An 18,448-nucleotide genomic window follows, 5' to 3' on the forward strand; every position below is an offset into this window, starting at 1 on the left:
ATCTTGGAAGATTTGGGGGAAATAAAGGTGAGAAGCTCTGAGAGCTCAAATGGTGGCCATGGAGGGAATCAACACCATTAGATATTGTGACAGATTAAATAATTTTTTAAAAGTCAAATCAATGAACAAAGAATGCATTTATCTTCCACATATAGAATTTTAGAATTAGAAGTTTAATCAAGGGGCAGCTAGGTGGCACAGTGGATAGAGCACCGGCCCTGGAGTCAGGAGTACCTGGGTTCAAATCTGGCTTCAGACACTTAACACTTACTAGCTGTGTGACCCTGGGCAAGTCACTTAACCCCAATTGCCTCACTATAAAAAAAAAAAGAAGAAGAAGTTTAATCAACTGACCTAATTCCCCACTCAATGCAATTAAATTTCTTCATAATACCCAAGGGATGGTTAACTGGATGGTCATTCAGTAATAATGTCAAAATCAACTTATTTCACTATTAGTTTAAAATCAAACTGAAATTTGTTGCTATCTTTTCCCTATTTGTCTTAGCTCTGATATCTAAAGTAACATGAAAAGGCTCTTCTTAAAAATGAAAGCACTCCAAATAATTGAAGAGAATTCTTGTCTTCCCTTAGTCTTTACTTCTACAGGGTAAAGATCCCCAATTCCTTGAACCAATCATCATATGACTCATTCAGTGTCACATAAGAAGCAAATGTCAAAAGTGAATCTGACTTAAAAAAATACATCAGAATCATTTCTTCTAAGAATAGATATTACTCTCTTGCTATATTTTGAAAGAACTCTACTTAATAATAATTTGATAGTACTGAGTTTTTTTAAGCTTATGGTCAATTAAAACATGCTGAAAACTTTCAAATAAACTGCTGCTAAGCTAGCCCTTTCCTATTCAATACCAGTGCAACTGAATTTTCAAGTTAAAGGGAGAATTTTACCTTTATTCCTGTTATATTTAATCTATTGCTTTGCTTTCATATTTCTCACCTGCTGAGATTATTTTGAATATTGATTCATTGAATTACCTTTTAGTTATCCTTTCTGGCTTTGTTTGTGTGACTATTTGATTAATATGATATTTCTAACTAAATCTAATTTATTGATACAAACACACACACACACACACACACACACATATATATAAATAGATCTAGTAGATAGATGTGGTTGGGTAAGATCAAGGAAGGAGACCTGTGGTTTCCAGTTCTAGTTGGCCATTAATCCCTGGGTACTACACCAGAAAATCCACTCAAATATTTTATTATTCTAGGCATGTTTCTCTATCTCATCCATAGCAGACATTTCACATATATAATGTGTCACAGAAATCCTTTGTCTTATATTTAATAGCAATAATAAATGAAAAACTGTGTTAACAAATATCAATTTAAACTAAAAAGGGAGACATACCTGTATGTATTTGTGCATAAACCAAGAAGCCTGCTTTCCATCATTCACTGACTCCACTGTAGTATTAGCCAAACCAGCAATGTCACCACCTGCAAACACCCAGGGTTCACTGGTTTGCATAGTCTCTGGATCTATTTCTGGAAGACCCCATCGGTTAAACTTGATAGGATGCATAGCTTCTTTTACTGTAAACAAGTGAGAGAATCAACAGTGAACAATCAACATGATATAGTGATAATGTGAAAAACAATTATGATTGTTGATCTGTTTTCAAGTATTTGAAGGACTATCTATGGGGAAGAGAGATTAGATTTCTTTAGCTTAAACCTATAGGTCAGAACTAGGAATAATAGATAGAAATTGTAAAGGGGCAAATTTTGGCCTATTGTAAAGAAAAACTCCACAACAATCAGGGATAGAATTCCAAAGTGGAATGGCAATGATCATATAAGTAGTAAGTGTTTGATATCACATTTGAACTTAGGTCCTTGTAACTCAAAGGATGGTACTTTATCCAATGTGCCATCTAGCTGCCCAAGTCATTTAATAAGTCAATAAGTAGTATGCCCATGATGACAAAATTAGCATAATCTTAGATAGAATTGGAAAAGCCACCTTTAGCCAGAGAAATAATGATTTTAGGATTACAGATTTAGAGTTGAAAGGGATGGCAGAGGCCAGGTATTCAAACTCCTCTCCCCAATGTTACGAGTTCCTCAACGAAAGAATCCGAAGTCCAAAAAAGTTAGGAATCTTGTCCAAGGTCACAAAGGTAAGTAGTTTGGTTCAAACATTTATTCGGGCTTTTGGCTCCAACTCCATCATATTTCCTGAAACCATACTTTTTAAAATGTTATATTTGTATATAACAATTGAATAGACTATAATTTATATTTAAGACTCATCTGATTACATCTTAAAAGATATTAATTACTTGATCTGCATTCCATAAGAAACTTTCCACAATTTACTAACATTGAGTTTTATTATGGGTAACAACCTCAAAAAATCCAACCAGCCTCAAGAGGTCCATGGCTATTTAATTAAATATACTATTTTTTTTTGGTGAGACAACTGGGGTTAAGTGACTTGCCTAGGGTCACACAGCTAGTAAATGTTAAGTGTCTGAGGCCAGATTTGAACTCAGGTCCTCCTGACTCTAGGGCTGGTGCTCTATCTACTGCACCATCTAGCTGCCCCCTTTCTTGATATCTCTACCTAGCTACCCCTCAATATACTATTAATAATCACAGTTGTCTCATACTATTACTGAACATTTTCAGTAATTAAATTAATTAAGGGTTAAATTGAAAATGTTTATTTTTATAAACAACAACAAAACTGTAATATATTAAAATTTAAGTTGCCATATATTCACACACACAACTTAAACATAAAATATAGCTTCTAAATTGTAATTTACACTCATTGGGGAAAAGTGATTATCATTTTAATTTAGCAGTTACTTGTAGAGCATCGTTCTTAGGGCTAGATATAAAGAATTATGACACTCTTCCGGTCCTAACAGAGATTAAAACTTTGTAAGAGCATAAGACATAAACATACTTATCTCTAAAATACATCATTATAAAAAGTAAACATATAGGTGCAAAACAAAAGGGTTCTTTAGGGTCCATGAGAGAAGCCTTTCGCAATAGGAAGGGATCAGAGAACACATTGTAGAAGAACAGCCTTGGTAGTTTGTCTTTAGATGATGAGTAAGAATTCAGATTAAGGTAGAACATTCCAAGAATAAGGAGCATGAGGAAAGGAACAAAGGCAACGAATGAATCATAGGACATATTTGGCAAAGATTAATTTGCTTTGCACCTGAGTGTAGAATATAAGTGGGGGAGGAACTAAAGAAGAGATCAGAAAAATAGGGTAGTATCAGGTAGTAGAGTAATTAGAGTAAGTGCTTAATAAATATTTGTTGAATTTAATCAAATTGGAGAGTCTTGAATACCAGAAAAAGGAACCACCTAGTAAGCCACAGAAGGTCACTATTTTAGAATAGGGGCAGGTAGATGGCACAGTGGAAAGAGTACTGAGCATACAATCAGGAAGGCTCATCTTCCTGAGTTCAAATATGACTGCAGACACTTCTTGGCTGTGTGATTCCGGGAAAAACAATTAACCTCCATTTGCCTTAATCCAGTGGAGAAGAAAATGGCAAACCACTCCTGTATCTTTGCAAAGAAGACCCCCAAATGAAGTCATGAAGAGTCTGAAAAAACTGAAAAACAACAAAACTTTTGAGCACAGACAAGTCATGACCAAATCTATATATAAATATTGGTGGCAGAAAAGGGACAATAGTGTGCCCCAAAAGACCTGTTAGCAGATCAATACTATATTCCATGTGGCTGAAATGAAGCTAGTAGTAGGATATTGGTGGTGCGACTATAGTGAAAGAGGTAAATATGAGACGTTACAGATAGAGCATCTTTAGGACTTTAAAAGTAGTTGGATAGGAGCAGCTAGGTAGCACAGTGGATAAAGCACTGGCCCTGGATTCAGGAGTACCTCAGTTCAAATCTGGCCTCAGACACTTGACAGTTACTAGATGTGTGACCTTGGGCAAGTCACTTAACCCACACTGCCCCACAAAAGAGGGAAAAAAAAAACAAAACTAAACAAACAAAGTAGTTGAATATAAGAGATGATAAGGAACAAACAATAATCACAAGATCTCAAATGAGACACTAGTTGAAAAGGTGGTGCCACTAATAGAAATAGTGAAGTCTGAAGGAATAATAGGTTGAAGGGAAAGATATTAAGTTTAGTTTTGGATGTGTTGATTTTGAAACAACCTCCAGGTGGAGATGTGCAATAGAAGGCTGGAAATATGATCCAAAGACTTAAACTAGAGATCCCAAGGCTAGCCTATGGATTCAGGAGCCAACTACCAGAGTAGAAGTTGAAGGTATGGGAAGAAATGAAAATGTCAAGAGAGTCTAGAGACAAAAGAAGAGGGTCAAGGGGAAAATCTCGGGCAGCACTTATGTTGAAAGGTTGGGAGCAGGGGAAGGACACATAAGGATTGAAAAAAAGGAGATATTAAAAAAGCAGCATATGAAGCAGAAAAGTGTAGTGTCTCTGAAGCCAAGGGAGAAGAGAATATCCAACAGGAAGTTTTAGTCAGTATAGTGTCAAGTTCTTCAGAAAGGTCGAGGAGGAGGAGAATTTAGAAGCTGCCACTGGATTGGAAGGCTATTCCTGCCATTTGAGATTGTTTTCAGTACATTGGTGGGGGCAGAAGTCAGAGAGCAAGGCCAAGGGGTGGAGGAGAGAGTGGGTAGAGAAAATGAGAGCCCTGTCATCTTCTGAAAATGATCTTTTCATTTTCAGACAGGTCTGTTTCAAGGATTCACATCTCTTGTACATTTATTACTTCATCTCTTGGGGAACAAAAAAAGAATCAAAAGCAAAGCAGTCTATTTCAATGTTCACATTTCAATTCCTTTTTATAATGACACATAATGCCTTATGCCAATAATAACACAGAACATCTTATCCCAATAACAGGATCTGGTATTTTATCTTCAAAGCATTTCCCTGAAGGAAATATTTGAAAAGAATAGGCACAACTGCTGCTTATAAAACCAAGGAGACAGTCTGGTACGGCATAATAATCACTAGAGTGAGAGTCAGAGGACCTGTGTTCAAGTTCTGACTGTCACTTAGTAGTCATATAAGTTGACTTTTTCTGAGACTCGGTTATCCTCTTCTGTAAGATGGACATGATAGGAAAGTAATTATTGACTTTGGATTTCTTTTATGAAAATGCTTTGTAAATTGTGCCATACCATGTAAATATTAGTGTGAGTTGTTAAGATGAAAGTAAGAAATGCCACATTGGGTTAGATTTATATATACTTTGTATTCAAGCAGTGACAATAAAGCACCAATGGTGAAGCATTACTGTCTATGACAGTAACATGTTAAGGTGAGGGCTACTGCTTCCAGTACTCTTAGTTTCCCTTTGTAATACATTATGGATCTATAATTTATGAATTTCTCTAAACCTTTTTTTGAACCTATTTAATTATTTTTCCTTTTTAGCCTTCATTTTTGCACTTTTTTTTCTTTTCAAGTCTATTCTCCTGAGAATGCCCTTTAATAATTCCTTGATCATTTAATCACTTTGACCATCATTGTTGGCACCTTCTGCAACCCTTTCATGGTTCTTTATGTGTGCTCAGCTTGGCATACCTGCAAATGAAACTCAATGGCAAATCTTCTCTCCTACTATTAAACAATTCAGCAGGAATGGAAATACAAATGGAGTGAAAATATATATTAATATTCATAGATCAAATAATTTCTTGCTATTTTTTTTCCTTTAGTGAGGCAAATTGGGGTTAAGTGACTTGCCCAGGGTCACACAGCTAGTAAGTGTTAAATGTCTGAAGTCAGATTTGAACTCAGGTACTCCTGACTCCAGGGCCGGTGCTCTATCCACTGCACCACCTAGCTGCCCCCTTTCTTGATATTTCTTATGAAGTTTTAAGTGAAATATGATTAGGAGTCACATATAGTTTCCCCACTTATCTAAAAAGTATACAAAAAATAGGTTACTAGTAATCATCAGAAAGATGAATATTCCCATAGAAACTTTATTGCATTTGAGGTGACTGCATAAAACTTAAGGGCCTAATAGTTGGACAGAAATGAACGTAAAAAGGGAAGCCAACAGCACAGTCTCCCCAAATGTAATCATGATGATTCAACCCATATATACACTGGAGTTTTTAGGCAATCTTTAAAAGACCTCTGTCTTTTTTAATATACACTGGAAGGCCGAGATTTCAGCTTTCTCCCTTTCCCTTCTTTTAATTACCATTGTCTTAGAACCAGTTATTTTAAAAATGAAGACATAGTGGGATATCTTTACAATATCAATTACTTCATTTTTAAGAATAGGACCTTTTTTTCAGTCCTAATGTAATGCATGAACTATTTTTTCGTTCATTCTGAGGCCTAATTGTATTGTGACACCTAAGTTCTTCAATAAAAGCTTTAGCTTAAAATTGCAGAAACTGTCCCTCAGGGACACATCACTAGCAGATGCAGATTGCCAAGGTCAATTAAACTGATGTAGCCCTGCTGTCATATATGTAAAAGAGAAACCTGCTAGCATATGACAAGTATATTTCTCAGTATTTATAAATGAATGTCAAATTTGTTGTATTTTTAGTACATAAGCATAGACTGATTCTCCAAAAACAACCCAATGGTTATCATAACAAAGAACCATTATCACTGTACTTTTTGGATCATTAATAAGTTTTAGGATTCAACATTAGGAATAACTTTAAAATTATGTCATAATTTTTTTAAATGCTGAGAACCACGCTTTTCCTATGGATAAACAGATTGCTACATTTGTTTTTTGAAAGCTACATACAAAAAGAATTTTTTTCTCAGTGTCCAAGTATAAAGTGGAGAGTCAGACTGAAAGTCTAGAAAAGGCAGACCAAGAAGAAGAAAAAGAAAAAACAACAACAAACACCCATGAGAATGGTGAGAATCTCTATACAACCCTCTACTCCCCAGTCAACTTTCTTATATGTCATAGCATCTTCCCGAATTATAACGTGTTCAACATGAGAACATTTCTCTAAGACTGAAGCAAGTTTAGTCCCAGATCTACAACCAAGGGTCTTGGAGACTTGTTTGAGGTGCTAAGAAGTGAGGTACTAAGAAGAAACTCCGCTGTTTCATGTATGGGGAGAATTTGGACCCAAGCTTTCTGAACATTGAGTCCATTACACAACACTACCTTCCTTTCACTTGGCGGATGGTGGATGAAGCCTTATATTTCAAACCTACCTCCTCAATGAAATTTTCCCAAACCACAACACCAGTCCATACTCTGATTTTACAATCTGAACTCTTTCAGTACTTATATGGTACATTTTTTGGTCAATTGTTTTTTTCCATCTTTTCTTCCTTAATTAATTGTTAACTCCTTGAGGGCAGAGAGGATGCTTATCTCTTTTTGTTCCTCCCAAAGCAATTAATAATTTGCTTGATGCATCTTAGGTATTTAGGAAGGGTCTTTGCATTGATTATCAATCATAAAGCATCTACTAAGGACTTTTTGTGCCAGACACTGTGCTAAGTGTTGAAGACACAAAGACAAACATGAACAGTGAATGACTTCAAAGAACTTGCATGTTATTAGGGCCCGTGAAACCATGGACAAGTTATTCAGTCTCTCAGGGGCTCGGACAACACTGTAAGACTATGATTTCCAGATAGATTCAATTGTTCATCTTCATCTGTGGAGAAAGTTTCCATACTGGGAGTATTCTACACCAGAAACCTGAAACTCATGGCTTGCAAAACTCCCAGGTACTTAAAATGTAATTGGGGAATGTTTAACAATATAAATATAATAGAAACATTTAAAAGTATATTTATAGAAGTATATATGATATCTAGTCAAAATAAATCTAAGGTAATTTGGGACAAGGAGAGAGCACTAGAAACTGGGATCAGAAAAGGTTGATTGATTTATTATTTTTTTCCCCTTTGGTGAGGCAATTGGAGTTAATTGACTTGCCCAGGGTCACACAGCTAGTAAGTGTTAAGTGTCCGAGGTTGGATTTGAACTCAAGTTCTCCTGAATCCAGGGCTGGTGCTCTATCCACTGCACCATCTAGCTGTCCCCAGGAAAGACTGATTTAGAAAGTGACAGTGGAGTTGAGATTGGAAGGAAACAGATTCTAAGAGGCAGAAGAGAGAAAGGAGGGCATCCCAGGCATGGAGATGTATAATATAAAGCCACAGGGATGGGAGCTGGTAGAGGATGGCTTAGATTCTCATAGACTTCTCACAAAGTTAAGTCTCAGGGATAGGACTGTGACTCAAAGAGATAGAAAAAAGGAAAAGAAGGGGTTCTATCCTTCCTCCTGTGGTCCAGAATGAAGTGCTAGAGGCTAACAGATAAGCAAAGAACTGCAGCTGGTGTGGTGGCCAGCCAGAGCTGGCATGGCAGTTCAAACAAGAGCCCAAGATGCAGGGGTTTTTTTTTAATTTATAGGCCACAGGGAAAAGAAGTCAAAAGGAAGGAGAATGGACAAGAGGTACTGAGTGTTGACACTGGTGTGAATTACATATCAAACTATTCTTATTACCCTTCACTTAGTCTGGATGTGACTGGCACATGCCTTTATTCTGTTCTAAATTGTGTTTTATGGATCTGGTGATTCTGCATAATAATAATAATAATAATAATAGCTAGCATTTATATATAACATTCATATATTATATATAGCATTTCAGGTTTGCAAAGCATTTTTTGGATATTATTTTGTCGTTACCTTCTCTCTTTCTTGATCTCTCTTCTCTCCTTGTCTCTTTGTGTCTTTTCCCCTGTCTTTCTCCCTTTCTGTCTATTTCTGTGTCTCTCTGTCTCTGTCTTTCTCTCTTTTTCCTTCTCTTCTTCTCCCTCTCTCCATTGCCCTCTCTTATTAGGGCCTTAATTGTGTGCTATTGATAAGTGCTTTATAACTAAAGCCTTGTGGGCAGAATTAAGGTGAATCTTGGGACTTTAAGTACTTATAATTAGACTATGAGTTTGATCCATTGTTTTGCGGTGTAACTCGGGTCCCTGAAACACTAAGAATAGGGTTTCCTATGGTTTCATAATGATACCAACCATCCCACTTATATTTGATCCTAGTGGTAACAGGGATTCATCGAATTTTATTTAGTAGGTTACACAGTCAGAACTGCATTTTAGGGGAAAAACATTTTGTCAACTATATGGAAGATTGATTGGAAAGTATAGAGAATTGAGGTATTCTACTAATACACCATGTTGCCTAGAGGAGTTTCAAATATTTTACATTAATTTCCTTCATTATTTGCACTATTACCATTATTTTACATTGTTAACTCCTTGAGGGCAAGGATAATTGTTTAATGTGATTTGTAAAATACTATTATACTTCTAAGCATAGTTAGGTTCTCATAAATATTTTTCAACAATGATCATGAGATGGTAGAAACATTTAAAGTGTATAGTGCTACCAAGTTACTTTATACATATGAATCAACAAAGGAATTAAAAGGAATGTTCTCAATATTGTTACCAATGGAATTAGAAATTACAAAAAATGGAGATAAGCAAAAACTCTTTAATATATAATCCCTATTTGCCACAGTTAAAGAACATATAAAAACAAATGGAAAACCAGTAGTAAATTATATCACTGGCAAAGAAAAACAACAACAATATTATTAAAATAGTGAATACTAAAAAAATTTTTAATTAACAAAACAAATCAAATGGAAAAGATTCCCTAAATAAAGCTTTAAAAGTGAGTCTATGTGTGTTTGACTGCCATGACTAATTATGTATCCATGTAATGTGTGTTCAATTTGGGCTTATTTAAATAGCAGAAATGCTCATTAGCTGCAGTATATCTGTGAAGCTTCAGTAAACAGTTTAATGGTTTTTATGTTTAACCAATTTCATAAGTTCCTGTAATTTTAGCTTTAGCAGCTCATTAATGTTATTTTTGATATCCATCTTACTGACTTTTTTTACTCTGAATTGGCAGTAGGCACTTCAATACAAACTTAAAACATACAGTAATAATTCATTTAAATAATTTTAGTATATAAGTAAATGCACAATTCTGAAGTGATGTCTTAAATTAGAGCTAAATTAAGATTATCATAAATCAGGGCATCCCTTGGTGTTAGATGAGGTTATTAAAATAGTATATAAACTAACAACATTTGGGGACTGGCTGAATGAACTATATTATCAATGCATTATATCATATACAAATACAGATGTGAATGGATGAGCAAAAAAAAAAAACGAAAGAAAAAAAGGATATGAGAATTCATGTTGACCAAAGTCATATAAGAAAGGGAATGAACTGGGCTTGGGTGAATTCAGCAGGAGAATTCAGCAGAAGTAACAGGGATATAAATTTCATCTCAACATAAGGACCTTTCTAACAATTAAGACTTGCAACAATAAAAAGGGATACAATAAAAATTTGTGACTTCTCTGATACTGGAAGTGGTCTGGGAGGTTTGAACAAATGTTGGTGCCTCCAAAATCTGAGATATGAACTTTGACACCTAGGAAAATGCCTAATTTGAGGAAAATCTTCGAGACTGCATTTTATTTTTTAAAAAAGTCAAGTGTATTTATCATTTAAAAAACCTTATATTGTGGGATCTTTGTCTTCGGCACTTATTTGATCATAAAGACATAGTTGGTATAAAAAATAGAAGTTAATTTCTATCTGTTCCTTTTTTATGTTTTTATTGAGGTTACACCCTGACAAATGGCTAGACCATTAAGATTTTATAGTGCTAAGAAAACAAGTATGTGTTCCTTTTGATATGTGTACTCCCCAAAGATGCTTAGTCCTGTTAAGTAAGACGTTCTAGGCAGAGTCTAAAAAAAGGAGGTATTTCCTCTTAATAGGCCCAGAAAATGCTCCTATTTACTTTGGAAACATACAAATCCTTATCCAATAATACCCTGAAGATGAAGGTAGATGGTAAAATATGTTACTTATATCATTGCTTGCTGCTAAATAGGCAGAATGAAATAATAGGTTAAAATATGCATCTTTGACACTGGTTCTGTAGATAAACAATGAGCTGGGACCAGGTTTGAATAGAAGAGATGATGCTGGAAGGCATTTTTGGAAACTGCAATGTGTTTTCAGTTATTTGAAGCAACAACTTATATTTTTAAAAACACAGTATATTGACAAATGTTCTATGATTATGAATCATGAAATTCCATGATCTTGGAAAAATCAAAATAATTGTGAAAGGGAAAAAAAGTAGCATTGTTTACCCCAAAACAAGCTTTTGTCTTATGTTGCTTAGAACAAGGCCACCATGATCTTTTTCAGTCAGCTCTAAATTGTGCAGTCTCTAGTCTCTTCCTATTGTTCCTCTCATTCATCTCTGGGTACTCGGGGCTCTGATAGGTGAGCTTTCACCTTATCATGACCAGAATTAGACTACTATGCCACTTGCCAACCAGCTGTAATGATGTTACTATTCTAGTCAGCCTTCTTCCATTCATCTCTTTGCAATTCTGTGTTCTGATAGGTGAGTTTTCTCTTGTCCAGATCCAGGCCACCCTGTTACCTCCTGGGCAGTTTCATGTCACAGTGCAGTTACTTTGGCTCTAATTAGAACTCGGAATCCATTTCCTCGTACATTGGGTTCCAAAAGTCCATTGTTTATTGAGCAATACATTTGATGCAGAAAAAGTATTCAGCCTCAAAGGCTTCCTTCAAATCACGTGTCTCCATATATATGTTACACCCAATTAAGGCTATGATAGATGTAAAAAAGGAAAATCACCTTTTCCAATAACCTTCAGATTATTAACATACTATGGGTCCCCCAGTATAAGAAGGACATTTAGAAGTTTGAGGTTATTTAGAGGAGGGAACCATTATTTTGGGTGAACATTATTACAAATGGAATTTTAAACTGCATTATTGTTTTATCCTCTCAGTATGACATCTAGAAATTATATTAACATTTTTACAAGAGTCCTGGCTAATGAAAATGTTTAAAAATGTTCAAGTAATACATGATTTTATAGCTTACATATGTAGAAAAGTGATATATATATAGTATATGTACATACATATATGTCTGTGTATATTCTCAGACTGACTCCTTTTTGAACTCATTTACAGAGTTCAGCAACTTCTAGCAAGGAAGACATACATTCTAGTGAAATATAGTGACAAAAAATGAAGTAAGGGAAATATACTTCATGTCATAAGACAAAGGAGATTGTAGTGGCAATTAACAAAATCATCAATAAAATAACTATTTGAGTCATAATTCATAATCTTCTAGTTTTTAATATGTACTTAGGGAGAGTCTCAAGTTAATAAAATCCAAATAGCTGTCTTCATGTATTGAAAGGTTGCCATGAAGAAGAGAGATTAGGCTTGTCCTGCTTGGCCCCAGAGAGTAGAAATAAGAATAATGGATAGAAGTTTCAGAGAAGAAGATTTTATCTTGATGTAAGAAAACACTTGCTAACAATTAGAGCTATCTAAAAAGTGTGATGAGCTGCCAGTGCAGGTAATAGGTTCCCATAAGTGGGGAATCTTCAAAGGGAGTCTGAGTGACCACTTACAGAGGCTACTGGTGAGGTATGGGTAAGACTAGTAAAACTTGGATGTCTCTTGCAACTCTCTGTGAAATGGTTTGAAATGTACAAATTAGGGTTTAGGAAAGATGCTGCAAGGCAAAGTTTTGTCTATTTACCAGGCCTGGACATGAAATTAAGACAAAGATAACACAAGAATATTGTTTATTCTGTAAGAAGAGCATAGTTATTCCTGGTTCATGAGATACTGGCCTATTCCTCAACATCTTTGTGCATTCCCTTTCCCTCTCCAAAACTAGATTTCTTAACCTTTTTAAAACTGATTGGTCAATCACAAAACATCTACTACTTATTAGAATTATATGTATAGCCTTTTTGTTTGTTTTTTGTTTTGTTTTGTTTTTTGCGGGGCAATGGGGGTTAAGTGACTTGCCCAGGGTCACACAGTTGGTAAGTCTCAAGTGTCTGAGGCCAGATTTGAACTGAGGTACTCCTGAATCCAGGGCCAGTGTTTTATCCACTGGCCACCTAGCCGCCCCCTGTATAGACTTTTTTTACAAGAAAAATCCAGATAAGAGAAAATGACAAAACTATGTGTGTGTGTGAGGGAAGGCATAGGTTAGTAATACCTCCCCAAAGGCAATCAAGCCTTTATCAATATTTATCAATCCTTAAAATTACTCATTAATCTTGATCAGGTGGCACAGTGGATAGAGCACCGGCCCTGGATTCAGGAGGACCTGAATTCAAATCCGGCCTCAGACACTTAACACTTACTAGCTGTGTGACCCTGGGCAAGTCGCTTAACCCCAACTGCCTTGCCAAAAAAAATCTTGATCATTTTTATTAAAATGTTCAATGTAAAAAATGAGTATATCAGTGATGATAATATGAGAAGAGAGCAAGCATTATTTCTCAAATCATTATTACTGAACTTGTGTTCAGTACCACAGTTGACTGAAAGGTTCTGAAAATCAAAATAAGGACAGATAAGGACTAGACCTGTGATATCAAGAGTGAAATGTGAACCAGAATAAAGAAAGTCCTTCCACTCATGCAATCCAAAACCTTCTCTGGAAATTAAAGTATCTGAGGTGAGTTGATCAGTGTCTCAAAGCCAGTGTATGTCAGAGATAGGATATGACCTCAGATCATTCTGGAACTCAGACCTACTCTCTATTCATCCCACTATGGGAACAACACAAGATAACAATAAAGTATTATTTATATGACACTTTCATACTTTCAAATAACTTTCAATGTATTACTTCATGTTACCTTCATTCATTATTTGTGAGGCAGGTGTTATCATTTTCTCCATTTTACAGATAAGGAAATCTAATCTGAGAGAGGTTAAGTGAGTTGGCTATTTCTGTGTTTACTGTTTATTTCAGATAGAAAAAAAAGCACTTAAATTGAAACAGCAAAACACAGCCTGTAAAACTTCTCTTGCAACAAGGAGTATCTCAGAACTGCTAAAACCATACAAAATTCTGTTATAGATGCAACCACAGAAATCTATCTACTCCATTCATTCATTCATTTATTCATTCATTCAGTTAATATGTGCCAAGAAGGTATTCTGCTTAATTTGGAGTATACAAAGACAAAATAACCACAACAACAGACAACAACAACAACAAAACAGAATGAAAATCATTGCCTGCACACAAGTTGTCTAAAGAGAGAGACAATATACAAATGAATAAAGATGTATATGAGAATATTTTAAAGGTAGAAATCTCATGACTTGACCACTGATTGGATATAGAAGTAAGAAAGAAATGCCTAGATTTCAGCTGGGGTGGCTGGGTAGATGTTGGCATCCTTAGCAGTAATAGGGAAATAAGGAAAAGGGGAAGGTTTTGGTAGAAAAAAATAGTGTTGAGTGTTAGAAATTTCAAATTTAAGATGTCTGTAGGACATCTGTACTTTAAGATATCTAATAGGCAATTGGAAATGCAACACTAAAGGCTGGGAGAGAGTTTAGGTTTGGACAAGTAGTTCTGAAGTCATCTGTATAGATCTAATAAACCTTAGAAGGTGATGAGATACACCTAGGGAAATAGTGTAAAGGGAGAAGAGAAAGAGGCCCAGGACAGAGCCCTGGAGTACACCTACCATTATAAGACATGACATAGAGGAAAAGCCAACAAAGGAGACAAGAGAAGATACTTCTGGTTGTATATGTGTGTATATATTGCATATTCGCATACATGTATGTGTTTGTATATATGTGCATATATATATGCATGTGTGTATATATGTGTGTGTCTTGGACCAATTAAAATGTCAATTCATGTGGGTGTATGTATATATACATTCAGATATATCTGTATATATACATACAGATGTATATGTATGTATACATATAGGCATATGTATACATACATACATACATACACACACACACACACACACACACATATATATATATATATATACAATAATTAGTCTAAGGCCAATATATGCACACACCCAAACATATACACATAATTGGTATATCAATATGTCTTATATACATAGGTATCCCATATAAATTAATAATTAATTAAATTGAAAAGAGTTTTAATGATCCTAGTGATACAATTGTAGCATTTGCTAAGCAGCATCAGCTGAATGTTGTGGTTCATCAATTAAATCAGCCTTTATTGAAAATCAGTGGCACAGACAAAACTGATGCTACAGAACTCCACATTTTCTACCATAAAGAACATTATGATAGCATTAGAAAAATTAACGACAATTCAGAAACCCCTGCCACTTTGACATGCACAGAATTGGAGAACCAGTTGAAACAATGTGGCATACCCCAAATTCTGACTGCTTAAATACTTTAACCTTAACAAGCTTTTCCTTCTGCAGGTAAACTGCTTTTTTGTTTGTTTGTTTTTTTTTTTGAACCATGAGTTTAATGAGTCTGTTTATGGTATTATGTTTAAAACCTATTGCTTGATTTATCAATGGACATATTGAATATTGACTCATTTCTTTTGATGAAATTGTTTATCACTTTAAGTATCTGTTACTGTCATACTAGATAGAGAATTCATGTATAAGATAATGTGTTTACTTGCTAAAAGATTATGTAATAATGTCTAATATTATCAGTCATTTACATTCATATATCATTACATGTCATTGTGACTATGTACATTGTGGGTATGGTTTGGAATTATTGTATATATAACAAGTACATCATCAGTTATGCAGCATAACATGCATTTTTACCATCATACTGTCTTTGGTGAAATTAATATGAGATTTATGAATTATGGAAACTTATCTCTCAGAGACTAACTGCTCTTACAATGAGTTTGATATAGGCCCTGTAGAGAATATATGTACAACAGGAGGGAGAGACAGGTACATGTAAGTCTATGGTTTGCTTATGATGGCAACTATATAGACCACAATTGCTGGACACAGTCCAGTTTCTTTCCTCTCACCCTTCTAAAAGTTTTCTTTTTCTTTCACTAAGTCTGATGGCATAGTCAGAATCCATCCACCTATGGCCTACTGGATGTCTCGAAACCATGAGATGTGGTATGATAACCTTTCCATAACATTTTCAGATGACATAAACATGTTACTAAATTTGGCTTTGATCCAGACACATGGTGGTAAGAAGTGTTATAGATTGCATAACTACCTCAACTCTCTATTATATAAAGGAGGGAATGTAATGGAATGTACTAAATTTGATCATTGACAACGCTATGCTAAGGTTTAGTAAAAATCCAGCAATTCAGTTAAAGAAGAAGAATCCAGCTTTCCAGACCAGAATCCAGCTTCCTCCTGATGACATCTTACCACTCCAAGAAGACAAGAGAACTGAGAAAAGACTCCAAAGACTTAATTATTTTTTACTGTTTCATCAAGGAACACCTGTTCCTAGAAGAAACAAAGGGGGAATGTGATAAAATAATGGGATTTAGCAGATACTCAAAGACCCACCTGGAGATTAATCAAGACTGATTAAATCAAGTGAGAGTGATTGACTGCTGATTAAGCCTACTTCAAGTTAATTGGATTGTATCAAGTTAATTGGATTGTGATCATACCTGGTTATCCCTTAAGAAGGTGTAATTCTCAGAAACTAGACTGTGAACTCAACTTGAGAACACCTTCAAAGACAATGGATTTGGATGATGCCAACCAATAACCTTGAAGCAGTGTGTAAGAACCGCCTCTGTTCCAGATCTATAAATAAGCTTCCAAAAACAGCTTGGGGGGGAGTAGGAGTAGCTTTCTTTTTGCCTGCTTGGCGGGACTCCTGACGGCGCCGGCACAGACTCTCTCTCTCCAAAGGTGGTCTTTTTCGGATTGGTGAGTTTTTATAATGAATATAGACTAAGCTTAGATTTAAGACGATTTGTACTGTATTTCTATTTTCCTATCCTTCTAATCAACAACACCTTGTATACAATAAAGGCTCTATCTAGAAAACCAGAAGCTTCTTCCATTTACTAGTCTGGGGAGATAAATTAAGGGAAAGGTTAAGTAGGGGAGATTTATGATCTAATATCCAATTTTAAATCTCACACTAGGGATGAAGACTATAGGAAAATAAACTGAAGATTTTTGATGATCTCTTACAAGAATTTTATAAGGGACATAATCAAGAAAACTCACAATTGGTAAAGAAGTTAGGCTGGTAATGGGATGAGGGAAAGGGATAAGAGATAACTTGAATGCCCCATTGGCCCCTATGAAATGTACAAAAGCATGAAAGAAAGCTTCTGCCTCTGTGGTGGACCTTTAGAACAACATGGGTAGGATTATATTAGATGGTAAGACATGGATGGGGTTCTATGTCTACCGAAGGAGGGAATACTTATATTGATGAATACCCACATTGAAGTATACCATTATTTCTCTATTAGCACTATAGATGGCCAAAAGAAGTATGGCATGTTGCCTTCTCACAATGACAATACTCTAGTTGGGAAATGAGAAGAAAAAACATAAATGAAGTGCACTGATTTTATAGCATACATAATATTTGCTATATGATTTGGTTAATCACTGTCTATAACAGCCAGAATATAATGTATAATGCTACAGAAGAGACAGTAGTTGAGGTAAGGCTGAAAGGATGAGCAGCAATAATAATAATGCCACTAAACATTTTCACTTTATACTTTACAAATCACTTTGATATGTATTAATCACTCATATTACCCATTTATTCTTAAACAGAATCCTGAGAAACACAACTAAGGCAAATTAGGCTCAAAAATTTCAGTGATTTGTCCAAGGTCACACAGCTAAAAAAAGACAGCATAGCTTTGAAGGCTCATTCCTGACTTTGAGTTTGGGGCCCTATTCAGGACACCATACTTTTGGTGGCACTAATGACAGAAAAGGCAAGCTGGAGATGAACAATATAAAGTTTAAGTTGTACCAGTAAAGTGACCCCACATTAATTTTTCTGTCACTTCTTTCCTAAAAATGCCAATACCTAGATCAATGCAGGTTCCATTTACAAGTCACAATATAATCAAGGTTGGCACAATTACTTGAAAGCACTCTATAAATGCAAGCTATTATTAACAGGATGCTTATCTGGTGGATTTTTAAATGAGATTCAGTGTCTCTTTGCATTCATAAGTAGTAAGAAGACCCTAGTTCAAATCTGACCTCAGACGCATACTAGATACATGGCACTGGTAAGTCACTTATCCTCTGTTTTTCTGTTTCCTGAACTACAAAACGGGGATAGTAGTAGCACCTACTAAAGAGGGCTGGTGAAGATCTAAGGATGATGATGGTGTGGTGGCGGTGATGATAATGAGGGTGATGATGATACAAATAGTGCCTACTCTATTCCAGAAACTGTTCTAAAATATTTTACAAATATTATGGCATTTGATCCTCATGACAACTCTGGAGACAAGTGCTATTATTATCCCACTTTTACAATTGAA

At 35.3% G+C, this 18,448-nt stretch overlaps 1 protein-coding gene across 1 annotated transcript in view; it reads right to left on the reverse strand.

Moving 5' to 3' along the window:
* DPYD (dihydropyrimidine dehydrogenase) overlaps positions 1 to 18,448 on the reverse strand; it is a 1,058,206-nt gene that overhangs the window by 540,519 nt on the left and 499,239 nt on the right. Inside the window, 1 exon segment of the mRNA XM_043962696.1 lies at positions 1,388 to 1,572. Within this exon segment, the coding sequence (XP_043818631.1) occupies positions 1,388 to 1,572 (185 nt within the window).

The sequence above is a fragment of the Dromiciops gliroides genome, chromosome 4, assembly GCF_019393635.1.
Source record: "Dromiciops gliroides isolate mDroGli1 chromosome 4, mDroGli1.pri, whole genome shotgun sequence".
Lineage (NCBI taxonomy): Eukaryota > Metazoa > Chordata > Mammalia > Microbiotheria > Microbiotheriidae > Dromiciops > Dromiciops gliroides.